This window comes from Saccopteryx bilineata, chromosome 2, assembly GCF_036850765.1.
Source record: "Saccopteryx bilineata isolate mSacBil1 chromosome 2, mSacBil1_pri_phased_curated, whole genome shotgun sequence".
NCBI classification, from domain to species: Eukaryota; Metazoa; Chordata; class Mammalia; order Chiroptera; family Emballonuridae; genus Saccopteryx; species Saccopteryx bilineata.
Window position 1 is genome coordinate 323,968,665 of NC_089491.1, and position 18,473 is coordinate 323,987,137.

At 43.2% G+C, this 18,473-nt stretch overlaps 1 protein-coding gene across 3 annotated transcripts in view; it reads right to left on the minus strand.

Moving 5' to 3' along the window:
• CTTNBP2 (cortactin binding protein 2) overlaps positions 1–18,473 on the minus strand; it is a 165,822-nt gene that overhangs the window by 62,533 nt on the left and 84,816 nt on the right. For all 3 annotated transcript variants that reach the window (XM_066262172.1, XM_066262174.1, XM_066262175.1), the window contains exons 7-9: positions 17,082–17,232; positions 12,096–12,350; positions 28–145 (exon numbers count right to left, since the gene is read on the minus strand). In XM_066262172.1, the coding sequence (XP_066118269.1) occupies positions 28–145; positions 12,096–12,350; positions 17,082–17,232 (524 nt within the window). The remainder of the gene's footprint in view (positions 1–27; positions 146–12,095; positions 12,351–17,081; positions 17,233–18,473) is intronic.

The following is an 18,473-nucleotide window of genomic DNA, read 5'->3' on the forward strand; positions in this document are numbered from 1 at the left end:
TGGACAGAGGCTGCAGGAGGCGCTCACTCAGGTTCTCCAGCAGGTGCTTGCAGTCGTCAGTGGCAACGTCGTGCACGGTCCGGCCGCACTTGTCCCTCCTGTCCGGCTCGAGCCCTCCGTGTCCACACAGGATTTCTAGGCAGTTCTGTGAACACAAGGGCTCTATTACCTCATGTCAAATAAATACACTTGAGCTGAAATCCCCAGGGAAAAGCCCACAGCAAGCAAATCAGGAATTCGCAGCTAGAAATCTGATTTCAATTCCAGCAACCCAAACATACGGACTGTTCTAAACAATGTCTGAAAATCAAAAGCCAAGAGTGCTTCATTTAAGTGGTATCATGGGACCCAAACATTACTCCACAGAACAGCCTCTTAGGTTTCAAGAAAAAATATTAGTTTACTGATCACTCAGTTTGCAGAGTGAAATTAGGAAGGGAATTGACGTCAGCAGACAGTGCCACTCTGCAGTGACCTGGCAATACAAAAGCAGAGACTTCTGTTACAATGGATGCTGCCTGCTGTCTTCTATGAACTGCTCTCCTGGTCACAGAAGTGCAGGGTTCCAATTTTAACAGTTCTGTCTGAGTCCTCATAAGCACTTTTATATTTTAGAGGCTATGTTGTTGTTTTTTAATTTGAAATATATATATATATATATATATATATATATATATATATATGAAGGCCATATGGTTGAATTTGCAGGGAAAACATTCCCAACAGATCCTGATATCCCACCTCTTTTATAGCTTTTCTTCTTCTGAGTCTTCTGAGTTGCTTAAGAAAAGTTTCACTGAAAAATATCAGTAACCTACAAAGTGACAAGACCTATTTTCCAAAAAATTTCAAACTGAAGTAGAAGTAAATGCGAACATGTTGTGATAAACAACTGGCAGGCAGCATGTTACATCAGGACAGTTACCGAGGGTCTCTACGGGCTGACCTTCCACCTCTGCATGTTCTGTTTAGTGTCGTTCACTCCTTTCCCACAAGAGTAAGCCCAAACTGCACAGGCCAGAATCTAGGAAAAGGAACTGACAACCACAACGAGCAATATCCTTCTCAACGCTTCCCCAAGCACACACACACTCATATGCACACACATACAAACACACATATGTATACATACACACCGGCTTTACTATCAAACGCCTTTTTTTGTTGTTGTTAGCAATATACACTTTTTCGTCTTATGTGACTATTTTACTGAAGTATAATCTTCACACAGAAACTGCACAAATGAGTGAGCAGCTTGCAGAAGGACCAGAGGCACAGTACTACTTGTGTAAGGAGCACCTTGTGAGTTTCTTCCCCCTCAATCGCTAGCCCCCCAACCCCCGCCAGCGAACTACTATTCTGATTTCTAGTACAGAGATTGCCTAGTCCATTTATGAACTTTATATAATATGAAGTCATACTGCAGGCACACTTTTATATTTGGCTTGTTTCACTCAACATAAAGTCTATAAAATGTATCCATGTGTTGGAGGTAGTCACAGTCCATCTTTTTGTTTTTGTTCTTTTTTAAATTACTTTGTGGTATTCTATGATTAGAATATACTACAACTTACTCACCCAATCTCTTACTGATGGACAGATATTTGGATCTTACTTTGAACATTCTAGCATAAGCCCTTTGGGGACATGTGCATACATTTCTTTTGAGTGTATGCACCAGAGCTGGACTGCTATATGGTCTATGTCAGTGCATATTGCAAAGCGTTTTCAAAGTGGCCAAACCATTCTCCACTCCCACCAGGACAACACGTGAGTTCCAACTGCTTCACGTTGCCCCCAAAACATACTTTAAATGCAGCCACAAGTTCATCAGGAAGTACAGGAAATCCCTAAGGGCCAGAAAGAAAACCAAGGAGTAAGCTGAAACCGCCAATTACGTGAACTTTGAACAGGAAGCCAGTGCTGGTTTAAGGGCACAGCTGATATAGAGACTCCTTTTGGATGCGGTGGGGATGGGAGACTAGGCCTGGGGACCCACAAAGTGGGCAATTTGAACCAGGGGCCCAGGAAGAGAAACTCTGCCTGCACAGGGACTCAGCGAGGACAGGTCTGTGTCTCTACCTGCTCAGGCTGCAGGGATCTCCTCTGTAACCGTTATCCAGGTCTGGGTTTTCTGGGTCTGGGCTTCAAATTTCACCCTTTGAGTAGTGAGTTTTTGTCAGGCTCGCTGTCCCCCAGGAGTGAGGTTTTTTTCAAAAAATGAAATTAGTTCCAGTTCCAGTTTTATTAACTTAAAATCATGTTTGTTTGATAACCAAGTTATGGAAACAAGAAGAATATACATTTGCCACTTTTTTAATGCTGCCGCCTTATACATTTTTAAAATAAATCAATCGTACTCTTGGATGGTCAGGAGGCATGAGGATGTACATGACTGTTCTTACTACTCAAAGGGTTAAGAAATCACTAGCCTGACCTGTGGTAGCACAGCGGATAAAGCGTTGAGCTGGAACGCTGAGGTCACCAGTTCGAATCCCTAGGCTTTCTTGGTCAAGGTGCATACAGGAAGCAACTATTATGAGTAGATGCTTCCTGCTTCTGCCCCCCTTTCCTCACTCTCCTTCTCTTTCTTTCTCTCTCTCTCTTCAAAAAATCAACCCATAAATAAAAAAATTTTTAAAAATCACTGTCCAGAAATAAACTGAAAGCAACATCAAATATATTAATAACAACTTTAATCACACTGTTTTATTAATTTGCACATATTAGTGAATGCAGAAGATAGCTAATGAGAAATTCAGAAATGTCCACTTAAAGGTTAACTCTAAAATGAGTATCAAGTAGAATGTAGTCTGAGCACTACACTTTGTGAATTCCCAGATGATCAGACAGAAAAAGAATATATATATTTATTATGCAAGTTAATACCTGCAGCAAAAACAGGTAAGAGCCATAATAGACCTGGATTATAATCTTGCCAATATAAATTATTTAATCTACATCTTTGGTAAATCATTTAACATTTCTTGCTTCAGTTTCTTTATCTGTGTTTCAAATGTCTATATTTCACAGAGTTGTTATGTGACTTACATGAAAAGGTACATAGAAAGCTCTTCTATTCTCACAACTTACTAAACCTTCAATATTTATTAGCTGCTGTTACTATTACAATCAACATATTATCACCAGTTAGAAAACAGCCTGGCCTGACCTGTGGTGGCGCAGTGGATAAAGCGTCGACCTGGAAATGCTGAGGTCGCCGGTTCGAAGCCCTGGGCTTGCCTGGTCAAGGCACATATGGGAGTTGATGCTTCCAGCTCCTCCCCCCTCTCTCTCTCCTCTCTCTCTCTGTCTCTCCCTCTCCCTCTGTCTCTCCTCTCTAAAATGAATAAATAAAAAAAAAAAAAGAAAACAGCCTGAATATTCAAGTGGTAATGTATCACAGCATGTTAACGAATGTCACTGATCTCAATATAATTCTAGGTGATGTCACTTTAATTAAAAAAAAAAAGATATGATAAAAGGTATAACCCAAATACACAAGATTATTTTATTTCTGATCCATAAAGAATGTTGTATATAATTTGTATTACACTCAGGTAGGTCAGTGGCCAATATATATAAGCAGTGACTTTCTCTTTAAGGAAGCACAAAATGTCAGAAAAATAGCAGGATCATGCATATTCAAGCACTGCTACAGGTGTGAATTCTACAATGCTATGCAGGGAAACAAAAAGAAGATGAAAAGTTGATCCAACCAACACGTAACAGTAACACCTACAACTACTGGAGTGTGTGCCAAGTGCCAGGCACAGTCCCCACACTTGACAAGTATCCAGTGCTCACCTGTCCACACAACTTCCTGTAGCACCTCGGAGCCAGGTGCTACATTAGAGCTGAAGATTGTGATAATGAATAAAAGGACAGCTCTGTTCTTCAGGGAGGGACACAAAATGTAGTGAAGAGTTAGACGTGGGGGACATGTACACAGGAAAGGGGCTGGTGAAGTGATGAGCAAAGTTTTAGAAGGGGAGGAGGAAGAGGAGGTGAAGGTGAAGAAAGCATCTGAGCTCTCTCCCTGATAGGTGCGGTGTGAAGAGGATAAATGCTGGGCTGCCCACCCTGCCTCTGGATATGGAATCCCGGGGGCCTAAATGGGGCAGGGTAGTCTACCGATGAGCTCAAGCCAGTCTTATTAGTTGCCCTATAGAGACATCTGCAAAAGCAGAGGCCTAAAAAAGCAGAGGCTTAGACCCTGGCCAGTTAGCTCAGTGGTAGAGTGTCGGCCTGGCGTGTGGATGTCCTGGGTTCGATTTCTGGTCAGGGCACACAGAAAAGCATCCATCTCCTCTTCCTCTTTATCCTCCCCTCTTCTTTCTCTTCCCCACCCTCTTCCTCCCCCCTACCTCCTTCTCTTCCTCCTCCTCCTCCTCCTTCTTGTTCTTTTCTCTCTCTCTCTCTTTCTTTCTCCCTCCCCCCCCCCCCCCACAGCTATGGCTCGACTGGCTTGAGTGAGTTGGCTCCAGGTACTGAGGATGGTTTTGTGGCCTCCACCTCAATTGCTTAAAAATGGCTCTGGTTGCAACATAGCAATGGCCCCAGATGGGCAGAGCATCGCCCCCTAGCAGGTTTGCTGGGTGGATTCCGGTCAGGGTACACGTGGGAGCCTGTCTCTCTGCTTCCTTGCCTCTCACTATAAAAACACACACACACACACAAAAACCCCAAAACCAGAGGGTGGACAGCCTCTCCTTCCCCTGAAAACTGAGGGATCGTTTATTACAGAGAAAAGGCGGAAGAGATGTTGAAGGCCAATGAACCATCTCTACCGTGGTCCTTTAAGGAGAGCTGAGAAGCAAGGTACCAGTGCCACGGACTAAGTAGAAACCTTAAGTCCAAAGAGCTAGGATGAAACCAAAGTCAAGGTGGAGAGCCAAGAGTTTGCAACTGGACGAGGAAGCAAAAGCAGTTTGCTGACATGCAGGAGGTAGGTCTGGCGCAGGTTCAGGGAACAAGCTTGGGTGTGGGTGTCTCTGTTGTTCTGCAGGGCAGGGGAGATGAAGACTGTTAAAACAGAAAATAATGGCATAAGGCTAAAGAAAGATTTAGAGATGAGTGGTCAAAAATGAGGAAGGCCACAGTCAGCTATGAAGCACTGAGTGCCGAGGAGTTGGAGTGCACTTCCCTAGGCACGAGGATGTGTTCAGGGGGCAAAGTGTCATGGTCGTACTTGGGAGGCATACTGGAGAGGAGAAGGGGACAGGGAGGAGAGCTGGTAAAATGCTGTAGTAATGGTCCATTTACTCAGTGACTCAACCATTCTGTACTCTGGGCCAGAGACTGCTGGGCACAGCACATACAAGGATGCAGAAGTGATTTGGGGAGGAGGCGGAAAGGGACGGAGGCATGCAAACGAACGCAGTTTAAAAGTACAAGCTCTCTAAGGGAAGTGTGAAGAAGTGCCGTGGGAATATCTAACTCCTGGAAGCCAAACTTAGGCTGAGATGTTTTCCAGGCAGGCGAGAGTCAGGGCCGTTGAGGCCATCTGAGGTAATGGGAACAGCAGACGTGGAGGCGGGGAGAGAGACAAAGTGCGGGGTGTGTGCACGGCTGCTGGTGGTGCATGGTGGGAGTGCAGCAGGCACTAGGGAAGGACGCAGGAAGTGTGCCTGAGGAGGCGCAGGGGCCAGGTCAGGGAGGGATTTGTCTGTCATGATAAAGGTCTGGCATTCTGGCGCTTACATTGGAAGCCATAGAGCCTTGTGGAGATGCTAAGCGGGTGAACGACATGACCCTGGTCCCTGTTAGAAAGGCTGTCCCAAGGCAGTGTAAAGGACTGGGAGTGACAGATGAAAATGCCATTAGGTGCCTGTGTGAGCCCGGACAGCAGATGATGACGCTCCAGCAACAATGCTCATGGGATGCAGAAGAGGCAACATATTCAAAATGCATTTATAAAAGAAGAAAATCTAGAGCTGTACTGATGAATTGAAATCATTAAGCTAGGGAGCTGGGGAAAGGAACAGCCCAGCAAGTGATGGTTCTGGATTAGCGGAGGGAGAGCAAGGGACGCAGCAGGCTGGCTAAGGAGCACGCACATGCAGCCCAAGGTCCCACCCACTGGAGCGGTTTGGTGGAAGCTAAAGGGAATATGGTCGTCAACAGGGTCACGACATTACTTTCTAAACAGGGACACTTCTAGGAATAAAAAGGAGGCACTGTTAATAACTGCACTGGGGGTGACAGATATGAGTAAGGACTGTGTTGTCCAGATAGGGAAGTTTGTTCCTTCAGTCACCAAGGAAACACCCTGTACACTGTGGTATCCTGGCTAGAACCTTCCGGGATGGATTCAGGAAACGAAAAGTTGGGTCAGAAGAAAGCCTTTGGAGTCTGGGACAATCTAATAAGATCATTCAAGGGAGAAAAAACAGAGTGAGAGGTGAAAAGGTCCTAATGCAGATCAATGACAGGTGTCAGTGGACAACTTGAGAAAGTCCACGGTCTCAGGTTCTTATCAGTTTATGTCAGAATCATCTACTTGGCTAAGTTTATATTAGAATCCTTCAGGATTCTGTTAGTCACTGCTGCTCAGATTAAGCAAGAATACCATACTCTGCACTGAACACTGTGGACTGTGTATTCAAAAAATAGCTTTCCCTTTGTTTACACAGAGCTAAGATGGTCTATCAAAAGTCACTTTATAAAAATTAAGGGAAAAAAGAAAATAATCATGGATAATCAAAACCAAAAACAGATTGCAAAGAGATTTCTATTAATCATATTAATAGATCATCAGTTAACATCTAGTCCCAAGACATGGTCCAGTTTCACAGGAATCCTGTCTTTCTCCCCTCAGTGATTTTTTTTAAATGATAAATACTTTTTATTACATAATATTTAGTAGTCATTCTGAATCAACAAGGTCACCAGAGACCTGTAAATACTCTGCTAAATAACACACGAGAAATACATATTTTTTCAGTGCAGTAACATTTAAATAATCCTTGTTTCCTTAGTCATATAAGTTTGCAAACTGGGGCCCTGGCCAGCTGGCTCAGCAGTAGAGCATTGACCCAGCATATGGATGTCCCAGGTTCAATTTCTGGTCAGGGCACACAGGAGAAGCAACCATCTACTTCTCCACCTCTCCCCCTTCCCCTACTCTATCTCTCTTTTCTGCTCCTGCAGACATGGCTCTACTGATTCAAGCACATCAGCCCCAGACACTGAGGACGGCTTTTTCAAGCCTCCTCCTCAGGTGCTAAATAGCTCGGTTCCAAGCATGGCCCCAGATGGGGATTGCTGGGTAGATCCAGTCGGGGCGCACATGGGAGTCTGTCTATCTCTCCTCCTCTCAATTAAAAAATTTTGCAAACTGGGGAGTAAAGAAAAATATAGATACCAAAGAACATTTTTTCTTAAGCACATAAGATTAAAAGACGTAAAAATTATATTTATTGATAAGCCAAAGTTTGACCCTAACCCTAGTAACACAAACTCAAAGTAGATCTTGGTTAGAAAACTACGTGGGGTAACTCTGTGGGACAAAGAAAAAATTTAGTGACTCCTAATCATCTTTTCCTCTTTCCAGCCATAACCTATAATGAGGGAATCTAAATCTCGAGGCTCCATGTGGGCCCCTGCACTTGAGACACACACTTCATCCAGACCATTCAGTTGGAGTGGATACTACAGCACGAGAGGAAATGCCAAACACTCACCCAGCTACAAACCAGCAATGCATCAGCAGACCACAATCCTAACACAACACTCACCCAGCTACAAACCAGCAATGCATCAGCAGACCACAATCCTAACACAACACGAGAATGGCCTAAAGATGCCGACCAGAAGGCCACTGCTTGGCCAGAGGACAGTGGGCCTGCCCAGGGAAAACACCTAGGATGCTGGAAATAAATGTATAGAAGATGGTTAAAAAGCCAGGTGTGGAGACTTGCGTTTGGGATTAGTTATTGTGGAAGTCACAATTAAAGCTGAAAAACTGGGTAAGTTCTTAAAAAGTAGGACTAGCCAGCTGCAAATGGAGGTTGAAAACTGCTCACAGTTAAACAAAAGAGAATATCCAGAAAAACAAAGAGAAAGCCTGATCATCAAAGTCAGAGGGGAAGCAAAGAAGGGAACAGTATTGGGGGAGGAGTGTGCATTAAACAGTCAGCACAGACAGACCTCATAAAACCCTAGCGGTAAGAAGCCACTGGCATTGGCAGTGTATAAACTAGAATTCTAATCTACTCCTGCAGTCAAAAGGACACACAACCCCCACCCCCCAACGAATCTCTTTCTTTGTATGTGAGCTTCAACAGCAAAGATGCTCAAATCCACAGTCTTCCTAGTCTGTTTCTGCTGCTTGGACTCGACAAGTCAAAGTTCTCATGAAAGAGCAGAGTTTCTTCTATCTACTCACAGTATGCGATGGCAATAAAGGTTTATCCTTAGCGATTAGTTCAGCCCTGGGGTAGTCAGTCACAGGCTTGCTTTAGAGAGAGATACTCCCACTGCTAAACACAAAATAGTGATTTGCATAAATTGCTTAACTGTTGGGAAAAATATCAAGGACTAAAATGGGAAAAATACAGATTTGAGAATCTAATCTCCTATGACCTTGGGGAATTAGCTATGCTTTTCTGAGAGATTTAATTTTTCATCTGTAAGACGAGGTGGCTAGACTGGATGAGCTATGTCTCTTTGAACTCTGAAATCCCATAATTCTTTATTGGAAAACATGTGAAAACTGAGGTCATCTTCTTGGGTGACAATACTATACCTTTTGTAGACCAGACAATGTGTACTACTGTTGAGAGAAAAAAATATTTCCAAAATTGTAGAAGTCATAATTAAAGCTGAAAAACTGGGTAAGTTCTTAAAAAATATTGTGGTCAGTACAGAACTTATGTGATTACTTTAGAATTATTTTTAATATTTTTCAGGAAACTGGTCTTCACAATTTAGTTGTAAATGGGTTGCTTCTCTGGAGAACTATCTCAGCCAGAATCTAACTTTGTATTAGACGAATGATACAGAAGTATTTTCTATTGCCTTTGACTAGAAAGGAAGGGAGCAGGGCACAGTGTGAAGAGTAATTAAATCAGGCAGTTGGGCTTCAGTCCCAACTTCTATCCATTAATCCCCCTGGGGCTTAAATGTCCTTGTAATCATAATTATCATAAAATGAAGAAGTCAGACTGGAAGATTAAGTATTTATTCCAGGGCTAGAATAAATCTATTATTTTACTTAGTGATGTGTGAATACTGTCAGTCACGCTCATTTAAAAAACTCTTTCTTTTATTATGCAAAATTCATCTTCTGGTTTTTTTGTTTGTTTGTTTGTTTGTTTTTTTCAAGTGAGAGGAGAGGGAGTAGGTAGAGAGACAGACTCCCCGCATGCACCCTGGGGATCCACCAGGCAACTCCCATCTGGGGACCACGCTGGAATCAACTTAGCTATCCTCAGCACCTGGAACTGCCGCTCAAACCAATGGAACCACTGGCTGTGGGCGGGGAAGAGAGAAGGGGGAGAGGGAGGGGAAAATAAGCAGATGGTCACTTCTTATGTGTGTCCTGACTGGGGATCAAACCTGGAACATTCACACGCTGGGCTGACACAATATCTACTGAGCCAACTGACCAGGGCCATCACCTGCTTCTTCAAGTCCAGGGAGAGACACATTCTACGTGAGAAAGGTCACAGTTCCCTTGACTCAACAATGACTGACAGAGCACCCACATTTGCCAGGGGCTTGGGGGCCCATGAAGATCAGATACGATCCTTGATTACCAAAAGCACCAGGACGAATAAGGACTCAGATTTAAAGAGCTGAGCTACAACAGAAATGCCCTGCGCTGCAGTGACTCACGCCCGGAAGCGTGTTCCTCTCTCCGCCTAGCGGGAGCAGTTCCTTGGCTAAGTGTTCTAGATCAGCAGGCTCAGGTTTTGTTTTGTCTTTTTTTTTTTCTTTCAGGTTGAACGCATGTACACCCACTCTAATCAGTAACATATTGCTCTATAGGCAGAGATTTTCTCAAGGGGGTGAAGACCTGTTACAAACTACCCCGGGCACATCCCTTCCAACCACCAAATAAGATTCACTCACTGTCTTAGATTAGCTGTATAGTTTCTAATATAAACGTTTCCCATCTTCGTCTCCTAAAAACTTTTATGTCAGATGCTATTACATTCAAATCAATAAATACATATATATTAAGTTCACAAAATTTTTGTGTTTTTGTTAAATAATAAAATGGAAAAGAAAAACTGCTAATGAACAATAATACTTCCACATTAAACCGAATCATGCCTTTTCCTCACTTTAAAAAAATAGGAAAACAAAGTCCAAAATGAACAGCTTCTTTTCTAGAACACAATAACAGGAAGTTGCCCAACCAAATGCACATCTTTGCTATTTATTCTCCGATGTCTCCATCTGGATGAACATATCACTGCACTTAATTCAGCATGCCTACACCCACATTCTATCGGGGATCACAATGACACCTCTCTTCTCTTTCTGGGAACATTACTGTCACCCTTCTTTTCAGCTCCCTCATTTCCCATATCTCATCTGTCTTCAATTCTTGGGCATTTCTGGTCTATATAACATCCCTTATTAGTTCTCCTAATGGTCTCATCTTGAACCTCGTCTCTCTCCCCGATACCCACCTCTCCAGAATCCTCGTCTCTCTCCCCGATACCCACCTCTCCAGAATCCTCGTCTCTCTCCCCGATACCCACCTCTCCAGAATCCTCGTCTCTCTCCCCATACCCACCTCTCCAGAATCCTCGTCTCTCTCCCCATACCCACCTCTCCAGAATCCTCGTCTCTCTCCCCATACCCACCTCTCCAGAATCCTCGTCTCTCTCCCCATACCCACCTCTCCAGAATCCTCGTCTCTCTCCCCGATACCCACTTTTTCAAAATCTCCCATCTCCAAAATGTTATTGCCAAATTAACCAACTCAAACTAGAAGCTGGTAATTTTGCTTCTTGGTGTCGAACCTTTCAATGGCTTTACTCTGACTAGTAAATAAAGCCCAAACTCCTTAATGTGTCACCGAAGGCCCGGAGGCCCATGACACCCTGTGAGGCTCCCGGTCCAGTTTGACTCCTTCTCCCTGCTTTTCCTCGGCTCAGCCGGGGCTGCTGCCCACTCTCTGTTCCTCCTGCTCCCTGCATCTGAACTACTCCTTTTCCCAGGGAAGGTGGCAAATTAACCCACTCTGCAAGGCTCCAAGTAATTCCTCTCTCCCCTAGAATGAGTCATTTCTGAGCCCAACATCCCTGCAACTCTGCTTTCTGAAATATGTGCCTTCTCTCCCTTTTCCCCACAAAAATTAAAACATGCATTTTTATACTGTTCCAACCATGTCTATGACCCTGCTTTTTAAGAAAATCTATTTTCAATTATAGCTGATATTCTATTACCTTGTTTTAATTTGTTTTCTTCCCTTATCTTACAGTTGTCCTGTACCCTGCAGCTTTGCCACTGGACTGGGCATTACCTAGTGGCATAAATGATTCTTGCAAATGACAGCATGCAAACAGTGCCCGCACTCAGGAGCTTCGAGTGCCTCATCATTGCTAGAGCACATTCTCTGCAAAGTGGCTTAAATAGAAGAAGAAAAATAAATGGTCGGGCCACTGTGTTCTTTTATTTTCTTAATAATTAGAATCTTTTTCAAGTCTAACTGATGAGTGAAATCCAGAGCTCCCTCTTTTAGGATGGTGCAGATGGGGTGTAACGGAACCACTCACATTAGAGGACATGCATCTGAGTCCCGTCCTCCCTCCAACTGGGATGGTGCTGAATAAAATAACCCAGTGGGCCCAATCAATACCGAATTTCCCCCCCTAACTGTAGATGAAAATGTCTAAAATTGCTCTCATGTTTCTTGTTAACAAACTCTTTATTTTTTATGAAAAGTCTCATATACTGTTGACTATAAATATCTCCCAGAGAGACAAAAATCAGTTCATATAGGAAGCTAATCATCTCCTGCAATGGTATCACTCAGTCTCCTATTATTCAACTGATGTACACCCAGTCAACAGCCGACAACTTTGCCACTCATCCAGTTACAACTGCGAACCTGGGTCAGCTGCTACCAGACGTACCTTAAAGCCCTTTGAAGCAGCAACATGGGCAGCAGTCCAGCCCTCCCTGTTGGCGTGGTTAAGGAGGTCTGCAGGCATAGCAGGTCTGGTGGGGCCTTCAGCACTCTCTTCTCTGTGATCCAAGTCAAAGACATCCGACTTGGCCTCCTCCTCATTCAAGGAATTCCTGAGAGCAGGTGCTCTATGGTACATCAGAAGGTTGAGGCTGTCCACATTACCAGCATCCACAGCTGCGTGGATTGGTGTCCAGCCATCCTGAAAATAAAATGAGCAGGGTGAATGGTTGATTGCAACATTAATATTGAGAACAGTGTTATTTAAAGTTCCTGGGTATGGACCACTGGCTGGGAAAAGTAGGCAATCCAATTCTGAATATCATTGATGAGTTGAGTCAAGTTCTCTGACCCCTTTTATAAGAGTATTTCCCATTGCTATGACTCGTGTTTGCTACTTTGTAAGAACTTCCACTTAATAGTTTACCATCTGGAATGAGTGGGTACTACCCAGGCAGGTAAAAGCATAATGTATGAAAAACAAGATCTCAATTTAATAGTACAAAAGAGAATTAACTTTAGCATAAAAAGATTTTTAAAAATGTGTACTACAGAGTTATTAGTAATGTGCTAAATGAATGCTATTATTAGCCAGTTTTACTTAAAGAGCAAAGTCCTAATTCTAGTGATCTTAAAATTTTATGTCAATGATTCCAGGTGATTGTAGATAATAAGAAGAAGGTAGACATAGAGGAGAAACAGAGCTGAATTACTGCATGGGGTGCCCATGGGCCTCCACTGAGTGCTTTGTGATTGCAGTGGGTCACTGACACATGGAAGCTTAGAAAATGTTCTGACTGACATGACTGGGCCCATTATCTAGACCAGTGGTAGTCAACCTGGTCCCTACTGCCCACTACTGGGCATTCCAGCTTTCATGGTGGGCAGTAACGGAGCAATCAAAGTATAAATAAAAAGATAGATTTAACTATAGTAAGTTGTTTTATAAAGATTTATTCTGCCAAACTTAGCGAAAATCCGATATAAAGTACTTGGTAAGTAATTATTATTATATGCTTTAACTTGCTGTAACTCTGCTTTATAAATTTTATAAAGTAGTTACTTCCCTACTTTATAAATCACCTTTACTGTGGAACCGGTGGGCAGTTAGAAAATTTTACTACTAACTGAGGTACAAAAGTGGGCAGTAGGTATAAAAAGGTTGACTACCCCTGATCTAGACTATGTTATATCTTCAGCCTCAATCAACCACTTAGCTGGTTGCTAGGTTATACTCCACTCTTTTCTAGGGCAATGGTGCTCAGGAGTGGTCCCAAGACCAGCAGCAACAGCATCACCTGAAAAGCTTGATAGAAATGCAAATTCTTGAGCATCACCCAACCTGCAGAATTGGAAGCTCTTTGGGTGGGACTGAGCAGTCTGTGGTTTAACAAACATCTGTGATCCTGACACACCAAAGCCTGACAAGCACTATTCTAGGGAAAACCTCGGTCCCCTGCAGAGTCTTAGATGTTTTCTATAAAGATGGGTCTGCCTTCTACTCAGGTACTTGTCTTCATTAGATTTTTAAGACCTTCATGAAAAAACTGAACTTTATTTTGGTGATCTGAGTTTTGGCTTCATACTCTTTTCCTACCTTTGTTTTCCCTTTGGCATGTATTTCACATTGCTATGTGAAATGCATGTAATAATTCACATTGCTATACTATTTTTCAGTGAGTTTCTGCACACTTCAAAAAAATAGGGTAAAAGAGAGAAAACTAGACATTCAATGGTAACAATCTACATTTAGACTCACTTGTCTGATCATTTGCTTACACTGTCCCTTGATAATGTGACTTTTGTCTGGTTCTGTACCGCATACCAGTAAGGTCAGCTGGGCTGAGACGAGGCCACGGGCGCAGTAACTGGGATACTGCATTATTCTCGGAGGGGCTCCGGAGGGCTCCAGCCAGGTAAGGCATTTCATGGTTTGACCCTTGTGGCACTGCGGTATCTGTTTTCCATGGGCACCAGAGTATAAGTGCTTTTAAATGGGCCTAATTTACCCTAAATTAAATTATAAACATCATGCAACTGATCTGGAAAAACAATCTTCCATTCTCCCATAATATCTTTTTTTTTTTTTTTTTTTTTTTTTTTTTTTTATATTTCTGAAGCTGGAAACAGGGAGAGACAGTCAGACAGACTCCCGCATGCGCCCGACCGGGATCCACCCGGCACGCCCACCAGGGGCGATGCTCTGCCCACCAGGGGGCGATGCTCTGCCCATCCTGGGCGTCGCCATGTTGTGACCAGAGCCACTCTAGCGCCTGGGGCAGAGGCCACAGAGCCATCCCCAGTGCCCGGGCCATCTTTGCTCCAATGGAGCCTTGGCTGCGGGAGGGGAAGAGAGAGACAGAGAGGAAGGCGCGGCGGAGGGGTGGAGAAGCAAATGGGCGCTTCTCCTGTGTGCCCTGGCCGGGAATCGAACCCAGGTCCTCCGCACGCTAGGCCGACGCTCTACCGCTGAGCCAACCGGCCAGGGCCATCCCATAATATCTTATTAAGTCACAAGAAATAATTATTCCCTTAAAATCCTCTACCAATTCTCCTGTTTACTTCTGTACATCTGAGAACTTTGTCCAGCTCAGCAACTCGCTTGAGCATGGCTTTCTGTGTTCTCACCTCACAGGATGAGGCTAGCTTTTCTGTGGCTCTACTTAATTTTCATTCAGCTTAGTGATGTCAAGTTCATTTTCACCTGTAAGGTAGAACTTCATAATTTCATAATGAAATTGTGTGTGTAACACCCTAGATTTCTTAGATCAATATATGAATAACATGAATAAGTATATCACTGGACTATTTTCTCAAATTTTTGAAAATTAAATAGATTTTTTTTTAAGTTGTAGAAGAAAGATTCAATGAAAAATATTTATATCTAACTTATATCCTTGGTTATACCATTAATTGTTGTTTTTTGGGGGGAAATTACTTAAGAGAGCCAAGGATCCAAAAGTGATCTATAAAATAGATAATGTATTTTTCATCATAAAATATTTTCAGGATGTTTTCTGTGAAATGGATGCCTGGTATCATCAGCTCTCTATTAATAGAAGAGATCCAGGGTACAGATAACCTTTGGAAATTCAAATGTCTCCACTTGCCTTTCATCAGGAGTATGTTGGAGGGTAGTGATTATTACAACTTTAACATTCTGGGAAGCTGTGATAACAAAAATAAAATAACGCCTTAGCCTGATGGAAACTGGACCCTGGCAGAAGCTCCTGACCTCCTCCAGCCCTAGGATGTTCTCTGGCTGAGAAACACAGGTCAGTGTACCCAGGGCTGACTCCTCAATCTTCACATGTATCGCAGCAGCTTGATGAAGACAAATTTCGGAGGGTTAATTGGGACTTTTATTTCAAATGCACGTCCGTGCGGCTGAGCCAGAGGTATTCCCCAAGAAATTTGTCAGCTCCTATGCAGCTGTGCAGCTTACACAGGCAATATCTGAACTGCGTGGGGTGCAGTCGACAGTTACATCAGCATATTAGGTTCTACAGTGGATGCCCACATAGTGTTTCAAGTTCTGAGGCAAATTAGACAGTGACCCTGAATTCTGTGAGCTGCTGTACAATCGTAGCAATAACAAACATACTTCCTCAGAGGAAGTCAACACAAATAAGGTCCTCCAGAGCAGGGCAAGTCTCGGCACAGAACACCCTTTCGTGTACTCGTCACAGCTCAGTCCTGCTAGTGACGAGAACACTGCTGATGACCAGGATGAGAGCCAACACCCGTTCACTGCTGACAACTCCCGGCACCGTACACAGAGACAGGCTTAAATACCAACCATCTTACACAGATAGGCTTGTTTAATTTCATACCCTAACAATGGCTACCATTTTAGCCTCATTTTATAGAGTGATCAACCAAGGAACAGAGAAGTTAGATGACTTGCCCAAGGTCACACTATTGTGGGGGCAGGCTTCAAGACACAAGGTCTGACTTCAGAGCACAACCTCTCAGCCACTGTGCAACACTTTCTTCTCTTCCTGTCATTGCCACCACCAGTTATTTCTATAGGACTTTGTAAAATACACAGTGCACCCTGAAACATCCCGAATTGGACCATCTTCACTCTGCCCCTCAACCTTGAGCCAAACCATTACTTCCGGATTAAAAACAGATTTCTGATCGGCCTCCTTGTGTCTGTTCTGCACCCCTGACCCTTACGAGTTATTCTCATCCCTGTAGCTGAGTGATTCTTATAAAAATGAGTTAATCCACATCCATGTTCTGTTCAAAACCATCCAGTCTCATTCAGAGTCGCCATCACGGCCCCGCCTCCCTGCAGTGCACCGAGGGGGCCGCCACACTTGTACCAGAGGCCTCCGAACTTCGGTCCCTCAGGCCTGGCACACGGCTCTCCTCGTCTCTTTGCGGCCATGCCCTCACTTCCATCAGGCCTTGGCTCCACTGCCCATCTTCACTGAAGCCTTTTCTGGCCAATTCTTGAAAAACAATCACCCCGGGTACCACATCTCCTTAACATCCAACTACTGTCTCTTCACTTGCTTGTTTATTGCTTCCTCCCCCCAATTAAGGAATATAAGATCGATGAGGGCAAGGACTATTTTGGTTGCTGCTGTCTCTCTAGTCCCTAGGACAGCTGGTCCTCAGGAAATATTTGTTGAATGAATAAAATTTATACCTCTATTATCTCCCTTAATTCTGAAAAAAGCCAGGACGCAGGTATTCATGTTCCTGTTTCACAGCTAAACAATCGGAGGTGCAGAGGCAAAGGGCGGGCTGGGCTGACAGACTGAGTAGGGACTCAGAGGACAGACACTCCCTCCTCCAATATTCCAAAAGCAAATGCAAAGCTGAGCACCCTCTTCTTTAACGTATTTTCTTTTTCTAGCTGTAGAATTTGTAGACACACTGCAAATTATAGAACAAAACCCCCCATAAAACTGGTACTCACTCTGGTTTGTACACTTCGGTCCGCTCCAGCTTCCAACAAGAGTTTGATACATTCTTTGTTTCCCTTTTCACAAGCCAGGTACAGAGGAGTCTGTCCCCCGTCAGCAGCGTGATTAACGTCGGCATCATATGCAATTAATAATTCTACACACCTAAACACAAGATTAGGATTAATTATATAGAAGCTGGGTTTGATTTCTGAAGTGCCACTTGACCAAGACATTAAATATAGATAACAGTGAGAAAATAATTCTGCATTTGTATCGACATCAAATATATATCATAAATTAGTATGGGTCTTATTATATGAACACTACTTTTTACCAAGGATAGAAGACACATTTGAATCACAAACTTAATTACTCCCATGAAAATTGAAAACAGCAACCCTGATCAAGTGCCAAAACTTGGTCTATGACTCTTCTCTGTCACCAACTTGTAAAAGTGGAGTCTCTGACATAGTAGGAGTTATTGGAATGAATGATTTAACTGTGCTTGCCATATATATATATATATATATATATATATATATATATATATATATATATATATATAATTTGTGGCTCAAAATAGTTTGAACGTTGAAAAAAGTCAGGCTGCTGAGTCATTCTGAGATTTTTCACTGGAGAAAATAATTATAAATAGCGCAGACAGCAGGGCACCATGGCCTCCACTATAAAAAGCGGTGGGGAGCCGGGAAAGGGCTGCCCGAGGGGAAGGCAGGGGAGGCCTCCGGCTCCTGGAGGGTGCTGGCAACCAGGAAGAAGACGCTGCCCAGCAGCCGCACCGCCCTGAACCAAGATGGAAAGAAATGAGGTAAATTCAAGACGTAGTGGCACTTACTAACTAGCTAACCACCGAAGGCTTGAGTTTACAAAATTAGATGAATATTAACTTAGAAAATAAGATTAAATCATAGTCCGATTGAGAAGCAATTCACATCCTCTTTTTTTTTTTTTTTTTTTTTTTAACTTCAGGTGCATGTTTTCTGTCTTTATTGAATTTACTGGGGTGACGTTGGTTCACAACACCATACAGGTTTCAAGTGTACAACTCAACATAACATCATCTGCACACTGCATCGTGTGCCCTTTGCTCCAGGCAAAGTCTCTCGGTCCCCATTTTTCTCCCTTCGCCCACCTACACCTTTCCCTCTGGCTATCGCTACCCAGTTGTCTGTGTCTATGTGTTTATACATTTATATCCATATGTATTTTTTGCTTAATCCCTTCATCTTCTTTCATCCAGCCCCCCAAGACCCCTCCCCTCTGACGGCTGTCAGCCTGTTCCATGTATCACGGCTTCCCTTGACAACCTTTGGTTTATATAAATTTGAAAAACAAGTTACAAATATTGATACATGTATGTATCTCATACACATTTAAATTAATCA